The 18576-nt window shown below is 43.7% G+C and overlaps 1 protein-coding gene across 2 annotated transcripts in view; it reads left to right on the top strand.

Moving 5' to 3' along the window:
• LOC129827332 (cyclic nucleotide-gated cation channel-like) overlaps positions 1–2016 on the top strand; it is an 82613-nt gene extending 80597 nt beyond the window's left edge. For both annotated transcript variants that reach the window (XM_055888084.1, XM_055888083.1), the window contains one exon: positions 23–2016. In XM_055888084.1, the coding sequence (XP_055744059.1) occupies positions 23–244 (222 nt within the window). In that variant the 3' untranslated portion in view covers positions 245–2016. The remainder of the gene's footprint in view (positions 1–22) is intronic.
• Positions 2017–18576: the final 16560 nt, after the last annotated feature.

Below are 18576 nucleotides of genomic sequence, written 5' to 3'. Positions count from 1 at the left end.
CTTAACTACTGTCCTCTGATAGGTGGAGAAGTTGGAGGCGTGTGTGGATCGTCTCCAGACGCGGTTGGCACGGTTACAAATGGAGTATGCCACCGCGCAGCAACGTCTAAAGCAGCGCATCACGGCTCTGGAACACAGCGTCGGCACCACGGTTACCGTCGGGAGCGGTTTCCTGTCCGACGCCGACGGCAACGAGAGTGGCGGTGACGACGGAACACGCAGTGAGATCAACATCAGACTGTGACAACAACGCTGTATCGCCATAGAGACAGCTGGAAGAGTGTTTATCTTATTTACTCTCTGTTTTATTTAGTTAGATTTATATTTTGTGGCAGATTTGAAATCTGTTGTTGTTTATGTCTGTAAGCAGGGTGTCACTGCGTTTAATGATGGTGTAACGCTGAGTCTACCTGTAAGCTACTGTATGTTCAACAATGTAAAAACAATGATTTCACCTTAACTTCCTGTTAATGACAACCCAAATAATAACTTCCAATAGTTATTATTTTACTTGATGGTTATTTTGGAAATATCAGAGCTCTCTACCAGGCGGTTGAGAAGTCAACAGGAAATAACAGATCTCTCTCTACCAGGCGGTTGAGAAGTCAACAGGAAATAACAGAGCTCTCTCTACCAGGCGGTTGAGAAGTCAACAGGAAATAACAGCTCTCTCTACCAGGCGGTTGAGAAGTCAACAGGAAATAACAGATCTCTCTCTACCAGGCGGTTGAGAAGTCAACAGGAAATAACAGATCTCTCTCTACCAGGCGGTTGAGAAGTCAACAGGAAATAACAGATCTCTCTCTACCAGGCGTTTGAGAAGTCAACAGGAAATAACAGATCTCTCTCTACCAGGCGTTTGAGAAGTCAACAGGAAATAACAGATCTCTCTCTACCAGGCGGTTGAGAAGTCAACAGGAAATAACAGCTCTCTCTACCAGGCGGTTGAGAAGTCAACAGGAAATAACAGATCTCTCTCTACCAGGCGGTTGAGAAGTCAACAGGAAATAACAGATCTCTCTCTACCAGGCGGTTGAGAAGTCAACAGGAAATAACAGATCTCTCTCTACCAGGCGGTTGAGAAGTCAACAGGAAATAACAGATCTCTCTCTACCAGGCGGTTGAGAAGTCAACAGGAAATAACAGATCTCTCTCTACCAGGCGTTTGAGAAGTCAACAGGAAATAACAGATCTCTCTCTACCAGGCGTTTGAGAAGTCAACAGGAAATAACAGATCTCTCTCTACCAGGCGGTTGAGAAGTCAACAGGAAATAACAGAGCTCTCTCTACCAGGCGGTTGAGAAGTCAACAGGAAATAACAGAGCTCTCTCTACCAGGCGTTTGAGAAGTCAACAGGAAATAACAGATCTCTCTCTACCAGGCGGTTGAGAAGTCAACAGGAAATAACAGAGCTTTCTACCAGGCGGTTGAGAAGTCAACAGGAAATAACAGATCTCTCTCTACCAGGCGTTTGAGAAGTCAACAGGAAATAACAGATCTCTCTCTACCAGGCGGTTGAGAAGTCAACAGGAAATAACAGAGCTCTCTCTACCAGGCGGTTGAGAAGTCAACAGGAAATAACAGAGCTCTCTCTACCAGGCGTTTGAGAAGTCAACAGGAAATAACAGATCTCTCTACCAGGCGGTTGAGAAGTCAACAGGAAATAACAGATCTCTCTACCAGGCGGTTGAGAAGTCAACAGGAAATAACAGATCTCTCTCTACCAGGCGGTTGAGAAGTCAACAGGAAATAACAGATCTCTCTACCAGGCGGTTGAGAAGTCAACAGGAAATAACAGATCTCTCTACCAGGCGGTTGAGAAGTCAACAGGAAATAACAGAGCTCTCTCTACCAGGCGGTTGAGAAGTCTAAAGAGGGTCATACCAGCAATGCCATATTAGAATGTAATTTGCATACCATTTTACTAATTTCAACAATATAGTTTTTAAATACTTTAGATCTGCTATGGGTCAAATAATGACTGATGTCAAATGTTAATAAAATATGGTCATCTTATATGTCTAAACATGAGTATTCAATTACATTAAAATGTATGTGTTTTCAAGTGGTGAATAGTGCAATGTCCCTCAAAATGGTTTCCTTAAAGTTGAAATGATCCAGGTTTCCCAGGTGATTTGAATTTTTAGGATTCCCATTAGCCAATGCCAATGATGACAGCGAGTCTTACTAGGGTCTTACACATAACAAAAAAGTACAGTACAGACAAATTAATGTATAATTTACGTCATTTAGCAGACGCTCTTATCCAGAGCGACTTACAAATTGGAAAGCTCATACATATTCATCCTGGTCCCCCCGTGGGAATTGAACCCTGGTCTTCCCGTGGGAATTGAACCCACAACCCTGGCGTTGCAAGCGCCATACTCTACCAACTGAGCCACGGGACCGTTTACATATAGTGTATGCATCTATCAGTTACACATTTATTTGTATTTAACCTTTATTTAACTAGGCAAGTCAGTCGACAGCCAAACCAGGATGCCGCTGGGCCAATTGTGCGCCGCCCTATGGGACTCCCAATCACAGCTGGATGTGATACAGCCTGGATTTGAACCAGGGACTGTAGCAATGCCTTTTGCACTGAGATGCAGTGGCTTAGTCCGCCGTGGGAGCCACATACATGTCAGTACATACACACAACAAGTAGGTCACATGGAGGAGAGGCGTTGTGCCGTAAGGAAAGGGAAAAGGGGGGATACCTAATCGGTTGTACAACTGAATGCATTCAACTGAAATGAGTTGTTGCTTTATTCGTTTTTGAAACCAGCTGTTCACTATATAAGATGGAAGGGAGTCCCATGCACTCATGGCTCTGTATAATACTGTGCAAAGACCCCTGGTGGCATGCCTGGTGGGGTAACTGTGTGTGTCAGAGCTGTGTGGAAGTTGACTATGAAAACAAATTTGAATTTCCTTCACGTGAATGTTTCTTATAAAAAGAAGAAGAGACGCAGTCAGTCTTCCTCGACTCTTAGCCGAGAGAGAGACTGGCATGGACGGAGAGACTGGCATGGACGGAGAGACTGGCACGGACGGAGAGACTGGCATGGACGGAGAGACTGGCACGGACGGAGAGACTGGCACGGACGGAGAGACTGGCACGGACGGAGAGACTGGCACGGACGGAGAGACTGGCATGGACGGAGAGACTGGCATGGACGGAGAGACTGGCATGGACGGAGAGACTGGCACGGACGGAGAGACTGGCACGGACGGAGAGACTGGCACGGACGGAGAGACTGGCACGGACGGAGAGACTGGCATGGACGGAGAGACTGGCATGGACGGAGAGACTGGCATGGACGGAGAGACTGGCATGCACGGTGTTGATACAGTATAGCCCTCTGATTACAATGAAGAGCAAGACGTGCCGCTCTGTTCTGGGACCAGCTGCAGCTTAACCTGTTTGGGCTGCAGGGGCAGTATTGAGTAGCCGGATAAAAGGTGCCCATTTCAAACGGCCTCGTACTCAATTCTTGCTGGCTGGATTCACAAGATGTTTGTCTTTAATTTGCTATACACCATCGATTTTTTCAGAAATGTTTTATGATGAGTATTTAGGTATTTGACGTTGGTGTCTGTAATTACTCTGGCTGCTTCGGTCCTATTTGTGATGGTAGCTGTGATGGTAGCTGCAATGTAAAACTGATTTATACCTCAAATATGCACATTTTTCGAACAAAACATAGATTTATTGTATAACATGTTATAAGACTGTCATCTGATGAAGTTGTTTCTTGGTTAGTTTGGTTGGTTCTTGGTTAGTTAGGTTGGCTTTGTGCATGCTACCTGTGCTGTGAAAAATGTCTGTCCTTTTTTGTATTTGGTGGTGAGCTAACATAAATATATGTGGTGTTTTCGCTGTAAAACATTTTAAAAATCAGACATGTTGGCTGGATTCACAAGATGTTTATCTTTCATATGCTGTATTGGACTTGTTAATGTGTGAAAGTTAAATATTTCTAAAAAATATATTTTGAATTTCGCGCCCTGCACTTGAAGTGGCTGTTGTCATATTGTGCCCGGCTTCGGGCTTGCAGCCCAAAGAAGTTAACTAGGTCTTTCTTTACAGCACTTGACCATATGACTGGACAATAATCAAGATAAGATAAAACTAGAGCCTGCAGGATTTGCTTTGCGGAGTGTGGTGTCAAAAAAGCAAAGCATATCTTTATTACGGCCAGACCTCTCCCCATCTTTACAACCATTGAATCTATATGTTTTGACCATGACGGTTTACAATCTAAGGTAACATCAAGTAATTTAGTCTCAACTTGTTCAACAGCCACACCATTCATTACGAGATTCAGCTGAGGTCTAGAACTTAGGGAATGATTTGTACCAAATACAACGCTCTTAGTTTTAGAGATGTTCAGGACCAGTTTATTACTGGCCACCCATTCCAAAACAGACTGTAACTCTTTGTTAAGGGTTTCAGTGACTTCATCTGTGGTTGCTGATGGTTGAATTATGAGTATACATGGACACACATGCTTTGTTTAATGCCAAAGGCAGGTCATTGGTAAAAATAGAAAAGAGTAGAGGGTCTAGGGAACTGCTCTGCGGTACACCACACTTTACATGTTTGACATTAGAGAAGCTTCCATGAATGAAAAATGAAAACCCTCTGTTCTATTAGATAGATGGCTCTCAATCCACGATATGGCAGAGGTTGAAAACCCATAACACACGTTTTCTCAACAACAGGTTATGGTCAATAATAACAAAGGTTGCAATGAAATCTAACAGTACAGCTCCTACAACCTTCCTATTGTCAATTTTCTTTCAAGAACAATGGCTAACCGTTTTGTGGGCTGCGTTTAAGCTCTCAAGAAAACCCTGCTAGCTTGATAGGCAGCTAGCTGGCAGCTAGTCTAGCTACTATGCCACGCAGCTCCTCAGACCTGGCCTTGGTCAGCAGGATCACTGGACAGATAGTAGCTGTCCCAGCAACTGATGCCAACCTGGATCCAAACTGAAAAGGTAGCTAGCTAGTAACCAAGCTTTTTCAAAAGACTTTCAAAACTTTCCAGAACAACAAACTTTCCAAAACCACAAACCGAGTTCCGTGTTCAACAGCATTAACTTTGGAGATAATATAAAGTTCCATCTTTTATTACAATTATAGTCATTATTGTATAGGTGACCTTATTAAGTCCTTTTGTATAGGTGACCTTAAGTCTGAATATTTACTAATTGACCCCATGGGTCAGGAAATATGGTTTAACCAATTGATGTGTTCTAATATAGTATGTTGTCGACAATTAAATAATAATTTTCACCAAAAATAAGTATATAACAAAAACGAAAGTACCTTATTCTTAGACTACCTTGTTTGAGCACAGAATATTTTTTTATCTAGCTTTTTAGCCTTTTAAATTTTAACTATTTATTTTAATACTCCTACTCTTCAAGGTCTCTACTAACAGGAGTGGTTTTGCTAGCACAGACTGGAATATGTTCCGGGATTCTTCAAATGGCATTGAGGAGCACATCACATCAAACACTGGCTTCATCAATAAGTGCATCGACAACTTTGCACACAGTGACTGTATGTACATACCCCAACCAGAAGCCATGGATTACAGGCAACATTCGCACTGAGCTAAAGGGTAGACTCTAACCTGGAAGATTATAAGAAATCCCGCTATGCCCACCGACAAACCATCAAACAGACAAAGTGTCAATACAGAACTAAGATCGAATCGTACTACACCGGCTCCTACTCTCGTCGGATGTGGCAGGGCTTGCAAACTATTACAGAATACAAAGGGAAGCACAGACGAGAGCTGCCCAATGACACGAGCCTACCAGATGAGCTAAATAACTTCTATGCTCACTTCGAGGCAAGTAACACTGTAACATGCATGAGAGCATCAGCTGTTCTGGACGACTGTGTGATCACGTTCTAACCGCAGCCGATGTGAGTAAGACCTTTCCTCTTTTTCTCTTCTTAAGACTAGGCGGCGATATTTTTGTTTTTGGCTAAAAAGCGTACCCATTTGAAACTGCCTATTTCTCAGCCCCCGAAACTAGAATATGCATATAGTTGTCAGATTATGATGGAAAACACTCTAAAGTTTCCAAAACTGTAAAAACTTTGTCTGTGAGTTAAACAGAACTGATATTGCAGGCTAAAACCTGAGGAAACTCCAATCAGGAAGTGCCCCTGTTCTTGAAACCTCTCTGTTCCTATGCATCCCTATTGCCCATTTAAAGGGATATCAACCAGACTTCTTTTTCTATGGCTTCTCTAATGTGTCAACAGCCTTTAGACATAGTTTCAGGCTTTTATTTTGAAGAATAAGCGTGAACGACCACATTGCGTAAGTGGATAGGTGGGGGCTCTCAGAGTGACTTGTGCGCAAAAGAGAAAGGCAGCCATTGTTTCTCTCGGTCCTAGTGAAAGGCCAACTGTCCCGGTTGATATATTATCGAAAAGATATTTGAAAAAACACCCTAAGGATAGATTATAAAAAACGTTTGACATGTTTCTGTGGACATTATGGATATAATTTGGAATTTTTGTCGGCGTTGTCGCGACCGCTCTTTCCGGTGGAATCCTGGGCATAACGCATCAAACTAACGGAGGTATTTGGATATAAAAAATATCTTTATGGAACAAAAGGAACATTTGTTGTCTAACTGGGAGTCTCGTGAGTGAAAACATCAGAAGATCATCAAAGGTAAATGATTAATTTGATTGCTTTTCTGATTTTCGTGACCAAGTTACCTGATGCTAGGTGTACTTATTGTTATGTCGAGCGATCGATAAACTTACACAAACGCTTGTATTGCTTTCGCTGTAAAGCATAATTTCAAAATCTGAGACGACAGGTGGATTAACAAAAGGCTAAACTGTGTTTTGCAATATTGCACTTGTGATTTCATGAAATTATATTATATTATATACCTGTGGCGCTAGGCTAGGCTATGCTAGTCAGCGTTTCTGATGACAATTATCCCGGATCCGGGATGGGTGGTTCAGAAAGGTTTGAGGTCAACATTCACACAGCCGCAGGGCCAGATGGATTACAAGGACATGTACTCCGAGAATGCGCTGACCAACTGGGAAGTGTCTTCACTGACTGAGTCTGTAATACCAACATGCTTCAAGTAGACCATCATAGTATTCTTTGGCACAGGGACTAAGGTAACCTGCCTAAATGACTACCTACCCATAGCCATGAAATGCTTTGAAAGGCTGGACATGGCTCACATCAACACCATTATCCCAGAAACCCTAGACCCGCCCCAACAGATCCACAGATTATGCATTCTCTATTGCACTCCACACTGCCCTTTCACACCCGGACAAAAGGAACATCTATGTGAGAATGCTATTAATTGACTACAGCTCAGCGTTCAAAACCATAGTGCCCTCAAAGCTCATCACTAAGCTAAGGATCCTGGGACTAAACACCTCCCTCTGCAACTGGATCCTGGACTTCCTGACGGACCGCCCCCCCAGGTGGTAAGGGTAGGTAACAACACATTCGCCATGCTGATCCTCAACACAGGGGCCCCTCAGGGGTGCGTGCTCAGTCCCCTCCTGTACTCCCTGTTCACTCATGACAGCATGGCCAAGCACGACTCCAACACCCTCATTAAGTTTGCCAATGACACAATAGTGGTAGGACTGATCACCGACAATGATGAGACAGCCTATAGGGAGGAGGTCAGAGACCTGACCGTGTGGTGCAAACTACTTCTCCCTCAACGTGATCAAGACAAAGGAGATGATTTTGGACTACAGGAAGAAGTTCATAGTTATATAAACAAATCTGAGTTTACATTGACGCACGCATTAGATTCACTAGTTGCAAAAACATCAAGTGACTTTGCATAGCCACATCGTTTCAACAGAAATACTCATCATAAATATAGATGATAATACAAGTTATACACATGGAATTATAGATATACCTCTCCTTAATGCAACCGCTGTGTCAGATTTCAAAAAAACTTTATGGAAAAAGCAAATCATGCAATAATCTGAGACAAGGCTCAGAACAATAGCCAAATTAGCCGCCATGTTGGACTCAACAGAAACCAGAAAATACATGATAAATGTTTCCTTACCTTTGATGAATTCATCAGAATGCAGTCCTAGAAATCCCAGGTCCACAATAAATGCTTGATTTGTTCGTTAATGTCCGTTATTTATGTCAAATTAGCTACTTTGATTCGCGCCTTCGGTAAACAATTCCAAAGTCAGAAAGCGCCTCCACTATAACGTGATGAAATGTCCAAAAGTTCCGTAACAGTCAGTAGAAACATGTCAAACGATGTACTGAATCAATCTTTAGAATGCTGTTAACATACATCTTGAATAACGTTCCAACCGGAGAATTAGATTGACTTCAGAAGAGCGGTGGAACGGAGGTCCTCCTCAGGTGAAGGCGCACGGTGAAAGCATGGTCAGCCCGTGGAAGTGATTACTCATTCCTGTCTCCTTCGGCCCCCCTTCACATTAGATTCATCAGACAAAGTTCTATTGACTGTTGACATCTAGTGGAAGCCGTAGGAAGAGAAAATTCACCAATATCTCTCTGTGATTTCAATGAGAGCTTGGTTGAAAATTGGCACCCCCAGAAAAAATACAAACAGGAAGTGGAACTTCTCAGGTTTTTGCCTGCCATGTGAGTTCTGTTATACTCACAGACATAATTCAAACAGTTTTAGAAACTTCAGAGTGTTTTCTATCCAATATGAATAATAATATGCATATATTAGCAACTGGGAATGAGGAGCAGGCTGTTTAATATGTGCATCTCTGTGCACCTTTCAGCCAAGCTACTCAATACTGCCCCTTCAGCCATAATAAGTTAAGGGCTTGTGTCACGTTCATTGAAAGGACCAAGGTGCAGCATGCATAGAGTTCCACATTCTTTATTAGTGAAACTTACAACAAAAACAACAAAGAATATAAAAAATGTTGCACAAGGCAACGATACAAAAACAAGATCCCACAACACAAATGAGGAAAATGGCTACCTAAATATGATCCCCAATCAGAGACAACGATAAACAGCTGTCTCTGAATGGGGCCCATATCAGGCCACCATAGACATACAAAAACCCCTAGACATACCAAAACCCCTAGACATACCAAAACCCCTAGACATACAAAAACTAGCGTACCCTAGTCACATCCTGACCTAACCAAAATATATAGAAAAACAGAGATATCTAAGGTCAGGGCGTGACAGCTTGTAAGGAAGCATTTCACTGTTGTATTCAGCGCATGTGACAAATACAATTTGATTTGTTTGATTAATCCCTCAACAACTGAAAAGCCTTTTATGTGATTTAGAGTTTTCTTGCCCTCTGAGTGGGACAGCTTAGAGTGCCACAATACTGAACTGCAGCAACCCAAAAGGATACCAATTATGTCAATTGCAGCAGGAGGGCTGGGGGAGTTGACCAATCAGTTCAACTGAAGATTATTTTCATATCCACTTCTTTTGTCAAACCTGACGACGGTTGAGAATGGGGTTAAAGCACTGGTCACCATCATGATCCACTGGTTGATCTCCAAGGCCTTCCTAGTCCATCACGATCCATTGGTCGATCTTCAAGGCCTTCCTAGTCCATCACGATCCACTGGTTGATCTCCAAGGCATTCCTAGTCCATCACGATCCATTGGTCGATCTTCAAGGCCTTCCTAGTCCATCACGATCCACTGGTTGATCTCCAAGGCATTCCTAGTCCATCACGATCCATTGGTCGATCTTCAAGGCATTCCTAGTCCATCACGACCCATTGGTCGATCTCCAAGGCATACCTAGTCCATCACGATCCACTGGTCGATCACCAAACATTTCAGTAAAAAAAATAAAACGATAAAGCCTTGCGTTCGTATTTTTTATTTGTCTCGGGCTGGTGGCGGTAGGTGCACCTGATTCAGCTGCCCTGCTGGCCGAATAGGCAAACTGTTCCCATTTTGAACCATTTCAAGTGTCTGGAGGTACAAATTCTGCCTTCCCTGTGGGCCCGGAGAGCAAATCAAGTGCACTATAGGTCTACCGCTGGCCAATCAGATTGCTCAGATTATTGTGTCTGCTGTAACCTAGCAGGCTTAAAAGAAAGCTACAGCCAATTTGATACTGTGAGATTTGTAAAACAAAAAACTTGTAAAACAATGATTAGAGACTGTCCACAAATACAGAAAATATTTTACAATGCATTTGAAAAGTATTCAGACCTCTTGATTTTTCCACATTTTCTTACGTTGCAGCCTTATTCTAAAATTGTTTTTTAAAATCCTTGTCAATCTATATACAATACCCCATAAAATGAAAACAGGTTTTTAGACATTGCAAATGTATTAAAAATAAAAAACAGAAATATCTTATTTATGTAAGTATTCAGACCCTTTGCTATGAGACTCAACATTGAGCTCTGGTGCATCCTGTTTCCATTGATCATCCTTGAGTTGTTTCTGCAACTTGATTGGAATCACCTGTGGTAAATTTAATTGATTGGAAAGGCACACACCTGTCTATATAAGGTCCCACGGTTGAAAGTGCATGTCAGAGCAAAAACCAAGCCATGAAGTCGAAGGAATTGTCTGTAGAGCTCCGAGTCAGGATTGTGTTGAGACACACAGATCTGGGGAAGGGGACCAAGAACCCAATGGCTACTCTAACAGAGCCCCAGAGTTCCTCTGTAGAGATGGGAGAACCTTCCAGAAGGACAATCGTCTCGGCAGCACTCCACCAATCAGGTCTTTATGGTAAAGTGGTCAGACGGAAGCCACTCCTCAGTAAAAGGCACATAAAGGACTCTCAGAAACAAGATTCTCTGGTCTGATGAAACCAAGATGGAACACTTTGGCCTGAAAGTGAGTACCAAGCTAGAGGTGAAGCATGGTGGTGGCAGCATCATGCTGTGGGGATGTTTTTCAGCGAAAGGGACTGGGAGACTAGTCAGGAACGAGGAAAAGATGAACAGAGCAAAGTACAGAGAGATCTTTGAGGAAAACCTGCTCCAGAGTGCTCAAGACCTCAGACTAGGGGCGAAGATTCACCTTCCAACAGGACAGCAACCCTAAGCACACAGCCAAGACAACTCAAAAGTGGCTTCGGGACAAGTCTCTGAATGTCCTTGAGCAGCGCAGCCAGAGCCCGGACTTGAACCTGATCGAACATCTCTGGAGAGACCTGAAAATAGCTGCGCAGCGACGCTCCCCATCCAACCTGACAGAGCTTGAGAGGATCTACAGAGAAGAATGGAAGAAACTCCCCAAATACAGGTGTGCCAAACTTGTAGCGTCATACCCAAGAAGACTCAAGGCTGTAATCGCTGCCAAACGTGCTTCAACAAAGTACTGAGTAAAGGGTCTGAATCTTTATGTAAATGTAAAATTTCAGTTGTTGCTCTGCAGCAGTAATGTATGAGTAGCAGAGTGTATCTATAGGCGTCGTTATTATTAGCATCTTGGGCCTTTTTTAATATTCAGGAATATTTCATTTTCTCTGTTCATAGGAGTAACAACATGAATTGGTGCAAGAGGCAGAAATAATGCGGTGCAACTCCCGTTTTGCCATCAGCTGGAAGACGGTGTCCCTTTTTGGCCAGTGTCATCAGAGGAAAAGAGAGAGGAGGGATGTTGAGAGACGGAACCTCAGTCTACTGACCATCAGATGCACCAGCAGCCCAGTAAAATAAAAATTAAAATATTTAAATGTATGCTCACTCAGCTGTGCCTCACAAGTAATACAGCAATGGATCTATTACCGGTGTGATCATATAGTCCACCTCAAATTAGTGGTTTGTGGAGCTAGACCTGAGGGATGTGTACTCCCATGTTCCTGTTCACCCAGCTCATTGGCAGTACCTCCGATTCACCTTCGTACGGACGGCTTACGAATTCTTGGTTCTTCCCTTCGGCCTCTCCTCGGCACCCCGCACTTTCACAAAGTGCATAGGTGCTGTCCTGGCACCTCTCACGTCCCGAGGCTTGTTGATCCTCAATTACCTGTACAATTGTCTGACTTGTCCCACGACCAGGACCCAGGTCCAGTCAGACAGAGACTCCTGACCCACAACGGTGGGCTGGTGCATTATTCCCTTGGGCCTGCTCCGTCTCCTCTTCAACGGTGGTTCAACTCCCACCAGCTGCACCCAAAGCACCACCGTCACTACCAGCTGCCACAGGGCCTCAGGGTATTGTTGAGGTGGCGCTGTCACTCCTTTCTCTCAGGTGGGGTGGAGATGCTGAGGATGTGCCGCTGGGAGCTGGTCAGCACAGACACCTCTCAGATCAGCTGAGGGGTTTGACCAAGGGCAGGTTGGCCAGCAGCTGTTTGCTACCCCTTGGAGCGGCAGGCACATCAATACACTAGAGCTCCGAGCTTTACTGCTGGCCCTGCGGTCTTTCTATCCTTCCACATCTGAAGAGAAGACATGTCCTAGTGAAATAACATCAACCATCAGCGTGGACTGACCGCCTCAATCTTATAGCCCTCTGGGCTCAGGGCTTTCTAGCGTCTCTACGCGCAGTGCACGTATCTGGCATCCTGAATGTGGCAGAAGATATCCCCAGGTGGTGCAGCACGATTGGCTAGGGCTGGAGCTTTATGCATTCCCCCTTTTCCCCTGATGCAAGGCAGAACCAGGATGGCAGAGCATCGTATGCTTCTGGTGGCCCCATACTGGCCCAGATGACCCTGGTTCAGCCTTCTCCTGTCCCTGTTGTCCGAGACATCTTTGCAACTTCCCCTGAGACTGGACTTGCTGTCTCAGGCTGGGGGAACTCTGTGGCATCCGAGGCCGAACCGCCTCAGTCTGTGGGCTTGGCCACTGAACGGCACCAATGATCCATGTTAGGACTACAGGAGGGTGTAATGAACACCATGCAGAGCACAAGGGAGCCAGCTACAACCACGGCATACCAGTTGCACTGGCGGTTGTCCTGCTTGGTGCTCTGGTATTGGTGCTCTGGTATTGGTGCTCTGGTATTGGTGCTTGGTGCTCTGGTATTGGTGCTCTGGTATTGGTGCTCTGGTATTGGTGCTCGGTGCTCTGGTATTGTGCCCGAGTCATGCGGGGTGCAGTATGTCCTTCATTACCTGCAGTCTCGCTTGGATGAGGCCTTGGCATCCTCTACACTGAGAGGGTATTTGGCCGCTATATCTGCCTGCTAGGCCAGAGGGGCGCCATCCCTTGGTCTCCAGGTTTATGAAGGGGGTTCGTCGCCTGCGTCCAGCTAAGACCCGCTCAATGGCGAGCTGGGATCTGGATGTGGTCTTGGCAGCTTTGGCAAAGCCGCCTTTCGTTGGAGTCTGCCTCCCTGAAACACCTCTCTATGAAGGTGGCTTTCTTGAAGAGGGTGGGTGAGCTCCATCCTCTTTCGGTAAGTTCTGAGTGCTGCCAGGTGGACCCCGGGGGGAGGAATATATCTCTCCGCCCCAACCCTTCATTTCCCCCCAACTCTTCATTCCTCCCCAACCCTTCATTTCTCCCGAACCCTTCATTTCCCCCCAACTCTTCATTTCCCCCCAACCCTTCATTCCTCTCCAACCCTTCATTTCTCCCCAACCCTTCATTTCTCCCCAACCCTTCACTTCCCCCCAACCCTTCATTTCCCCCAACCCTTCATTTCCCCCCAACCCTTCATTCCTCCCCAACCCTTCATTTCTCCCCAACCCTTCATTTCCCCCCAACCCTTCATTCCTCTCCAACCCTTCACTTCCCCCCAACCCTTCATTTCTCCCCAACCCTTCATTCCTCTCCAACCCTTCACTTCCCCCCAACCCTTCATTTCCCCCCAACCCTTCATTCCTCCCAACCCTTCATTCCTCCCCAACCCTTCATTTCTCCCCAACCCTTCATTCCTCCCAACCCTTCATTTCCCCCCAACCCTTCATTTCTCCCCAACCCTTCATTTCCCCCCAACCCTTCATTTCCCCCCAAACCTTCATTTCTCCCCAACCCTTCATTTCTCCCCAACCCTTCATTTCCCCCCAACCCTTCATTCCTCCCCAACCCTTCATTTCCCCCCAACCCTTCATTTCCCCCCAACCCTTCATTCCTCCCCAACCCTTCATTTCCCCCAACCCTTCATTTCCCCCCAACCCTTCATTTCCCCCCAACCCTTCATTCCTCCCCAACCCTTCATTTCCCCCAACCCTTCATTCCTCCCAACCCTTCATTCCTCCCCAACCCTTCATTTCCCCCCAACCCTTCATTTCCCCCCAACCCTTCATTTCCCCCCAACCCTTCATTCCTCCCCAACCCTTCATTCCTCCCAACCCTTCATTCCCCCCAACCCTTCATTCCTCTCCAACCCTTCATTTCCCCCCAACCCTTCATTCCTCCCCAACCCTTCATTTCCCCCCAACCCTTCATTCCTCCCCAACCCTTCATTTCCCCCCAACCCTTCATTCCTCTCCAACCCTTCATTTCCCCCCAACCCTTCATTCCTCCCCAACCCTTCATTCCTCCCAACCCTTCATTCCCCCCAACCCTTCATTCCTCTCCAACCCTTCATTTCCCCCCAACCCTTCATTCCTCCCCAACCCTTCATTTCCCCCCAACCCTTCATTCCTCCCCAACCCTTCATTTCCCCCAACCCTTCATTCCTCCCCAACCCTTCATTTCCCCCAACCCTTCATTCCTCCCCAACCCTTCATTCCCCCCAACCCTTCATTCCTCTCCAACCCTTCATTTCCCCCCAACCCTTCATTTCCCCCCAACCCTTCATTTCCCCCCAACCCTTCATTCCTCCCAACCCTTCATTCCTCCCCAACCCTTCATTTCCCCCCAACCCTTCATTTCCCCCCAACCCTTCATTTCCCCCCAACCCTTCATTTCCCCCCAACCCTTCATTCCTCCCCAACCCTTCATTTCTCCCCAACCCTTCATTCCTCCCCAACCCTTCATTTCCCCCCAACCCTTCATTCCTCCCCAACCCTTCATTCCTCCCCAACCCTTAATTTCCCCCCAACTCTTCATTTCCCCCCAACCCTTCATTTCCCCCCAACCCTTCATTTCCCCCCCAACCCTTCATTTCCCCCCAACCCTTCATTTCCTCCCCAACCCTTCATTTCTCCCCAACCCTTCATTTCTCTCCAACCCTTCATTTTTTCTGACGGCATGTGAACATCCCTTTTATCCTGTCTACTTATGACCCCCTGGCAGTAGAGGGGGAGTCTGGGCCTCCCTCTGGTATGCTGTGCCCTGTGAGGGCACTGGCTGCCTATGTGGAGCGGACACGGTCAGTGAGAACAACAGACCAGCTCTTTGTTTGCTATGGTGAGAGTAACCTGGGGGCTATTAAAGCATCGGCTGGTCTCACTGGATCGTGGACAAGATTACGACAGCATACCGCCTGGCTGGCAGGCCAGTGTTGGGATCTGTGGTGGAACATTCAACACGAGGTGTGGCTGCGTCCTGGGCTCTACTGAGAGGAGTGCCCCTCGCTGATATCGTTGCTGCGGCCAGCTGGGCTTCCTCTTGCACCTTTGTTAGGTACTATCAGGTAAATGTGGCAACTTCCTCTGCGTTTGGATCAGCGGTCCTGGGCATCGCCTCCCCTTCCGGGGACTGTGCCGGGACCCCCTTCCACGTTGACGGCCCCTGCGTCTCGGTCCCGCGCTGGGACTTCACCGCTGGCTGGCCAGGTCCCTCTAGCACCGACTAATCTGGTACGGGTATACCAATAAATTGGAGTGATCCAATATAGTGAAACGTAATGAAGGTTACGTATGTAACCACGGTTATGTGAGCTATATGGATCACTACAATCCTCTACGGTGCTAGAGGAGCCTCAGAAATGATGTAGAGAACGTGTGTCGCGGCCATGGGGTCTATATATAGGGGCGGACCCTAGCCGTGACACAGGTGTACACGGGAGTAAAACTGTAAATCCTCACCTCGGACGTATCCCTCCGCCACGGAGTGATACCAATATATTGGAGTGATCCATATAGCTCACATAACCTTGGTTACATACGTAACCTTTGTTTTACATCACTAAATAATGATGACCAACACAGATTAAACTGGATTTACAGCACTAAATAATGATGACCAACACAGATTAAACTGGATTTACATCACTAAATAATGATGACCAACACAGATTAAACTAGATTTACATCACTAAATAATGATGACCAACACAGATGAAACTGGATTTACATCACTAAATAATAATGACCAACACAGATGAAACTAGATTTACATCACTAAATAATGATGACCAACACAGATGAAACTAGATTTACATCACTAAATAATGATGACCAACACAGATTAAACTAGATTTACATCACTAAATAATGATGACCAACACAGATTAAACTAGATTTACATCACTAAATAATGATGACCAACACAGATGAAACTGGATTTACATCACTAAATAATGATGACCAACACAGATAAAACTAGATTTACATCACTAAATAATGATGACCAACACAGATGAAACTAGATTTACATCACTAAATAATGATGACCAACACAGATGAAACTAGATTTACATCACTAAATAATGATGACCAACACAGATAAAACTAGATTTACATCACTAAATAATGATGACCAACACAGATGAAACTAGATTTACATCACTAAATAATAATGACCAAAACAGATTAAACTAGATTTACATCACTAAATAATAATGACCAACACAGATTAAACTAGATTTACATCACTAAATAATGATGACCAACACAGATGAAACTGGATTTACATCACTAAATAATGATGACCAACACAGATAAAACTAGATTTACATCACTAAATAATGATGACCAACACAGATGAAACTAGATTTACATCACTAAATAATGATGACCAACACAGATGAAACTAGATTTACATCACTAAATAATGATGACCAACACAGATAAAACTAGATTTACATCACTAAATAATGATGACCAACACAGATGAAACTAGATTTACATCACTAAATAATAATGACCAAAACAGATTAAACTAGATTTACATCACTAAATAATGATGACCAACACAGATTAAACTAGATTTACATCACTAAATAATGATGACCAACACAGATGAAACTAGATTTACATCACTAAATAATGATGACCAACACAGATGAAACTGGATTTACATCACTAAATAATGATGACCAACACAGATTAAACTAGATTTACATCACTAAATAATAATGACCAACACAGATTAAACTGGATTTACATCACTAAATAATGATGACCAACACAGATGAAACTGGATTTACATCACTAAATAATAATGACCAACACAGATTAAACTGGATTTACATCACTAAATAATGATGACCAACACAGATTAAACTAGATTTACATCACTAAATAATGATGACCAACACAGATTAAACTAGATTTACATCACTAAATAATAATGACCAACACAGATTAAACTAGATTTACATCACTAAATAATGATGACCAACACAGATTAAACTAGATTTACATCACTAAATAATGATGACCAACACAGATTAAACTGGATTTACATCACTAAATAATAATGACCAACACAGATTAAACTAGATTTACATCACTAAATAATAATGACCAACACAGATTAAACTAGATTTACATCACTAAATAATAATGACCAACACAGATTAAACTAGATTTACATCACTAAATAATGATGACCAACACAGATGAAACTAGATTTACATCACTAAATAATGATGACCAACACAGATTAAACTGGATTTACATCACTAAATAATGATGACCAACACAGATGAAACTGGATTTACATCACTAAATAATGATGACCAACACAGATGAAACTGGATTTACATCACTAAATAATGATGACCAACACAGATTAAACTAGATTTACATCACTAAATAATGATGACCAACACAGATGAAACTAGATTTACATCACTAAATAATGATGACCAACACAGATGAAACTGGATTTACATCACTAAATAATGATGACCAACACAGATTAAACTGGATTTACATCACTAAATAATGATGACCAACACAGATTAAACTAGATTTACATCACTAAATAATGATAACCAACACAGATGAAACTAGATTTACATCACTAAATAATGATGACCAACACAGATTAAACTGGATTTACATCACTAAATAATGATGACCAACACAGATGAAACTAGATTTACATCACTAAATAATAATGACCAACACAGATGAAACTGGATTTACATCACTAAATAATGATGACCAACACAGATGAAACTGGATTTACATCACTAAATAATGATGACCAACACAGATTAAACTAGATTTACATCACTAAATAATGATGACCAACACAGATTAAACTGGATTTACATCACTAAATAATAATGACCAACACAGATTAAACTGGATTTACATCACTAAATAATGATGACCAACACAGATGAAACTGGATTTACATCACTAAATAATGAAGACCAACACAGATGAAACTGGATTTACATCACTAAATAATAATGACCAACACAGATGAAACTGGATTTACATCACTAAATAATGAAGACCAACACAGATGAAACTGGATTTACATCACTAAATAATGATGACCAACACAGATGAAACTAGATT

Source organism: Salvelinus fontinalis, chromosome 29 (genome assembly GCF_029448725.1).
Source record: "Salvelinus fontinalis isolate EN_2023a chromosome 29, ASM2944872v1, whole genome shotgun sequence".
Classification (NCBI taxonomy): Eukaryota; Metazoa; Chordata; class Actinopteri; order Salmoniformes; family Salmonidae; genus Salvelinus; species Salvelinus fontinalis.
The sequence above is the reverse complement of the archived record's forward strand: the minus strand, read 5'-3'. Positions and strand labels throughout refer to the sequence as shown.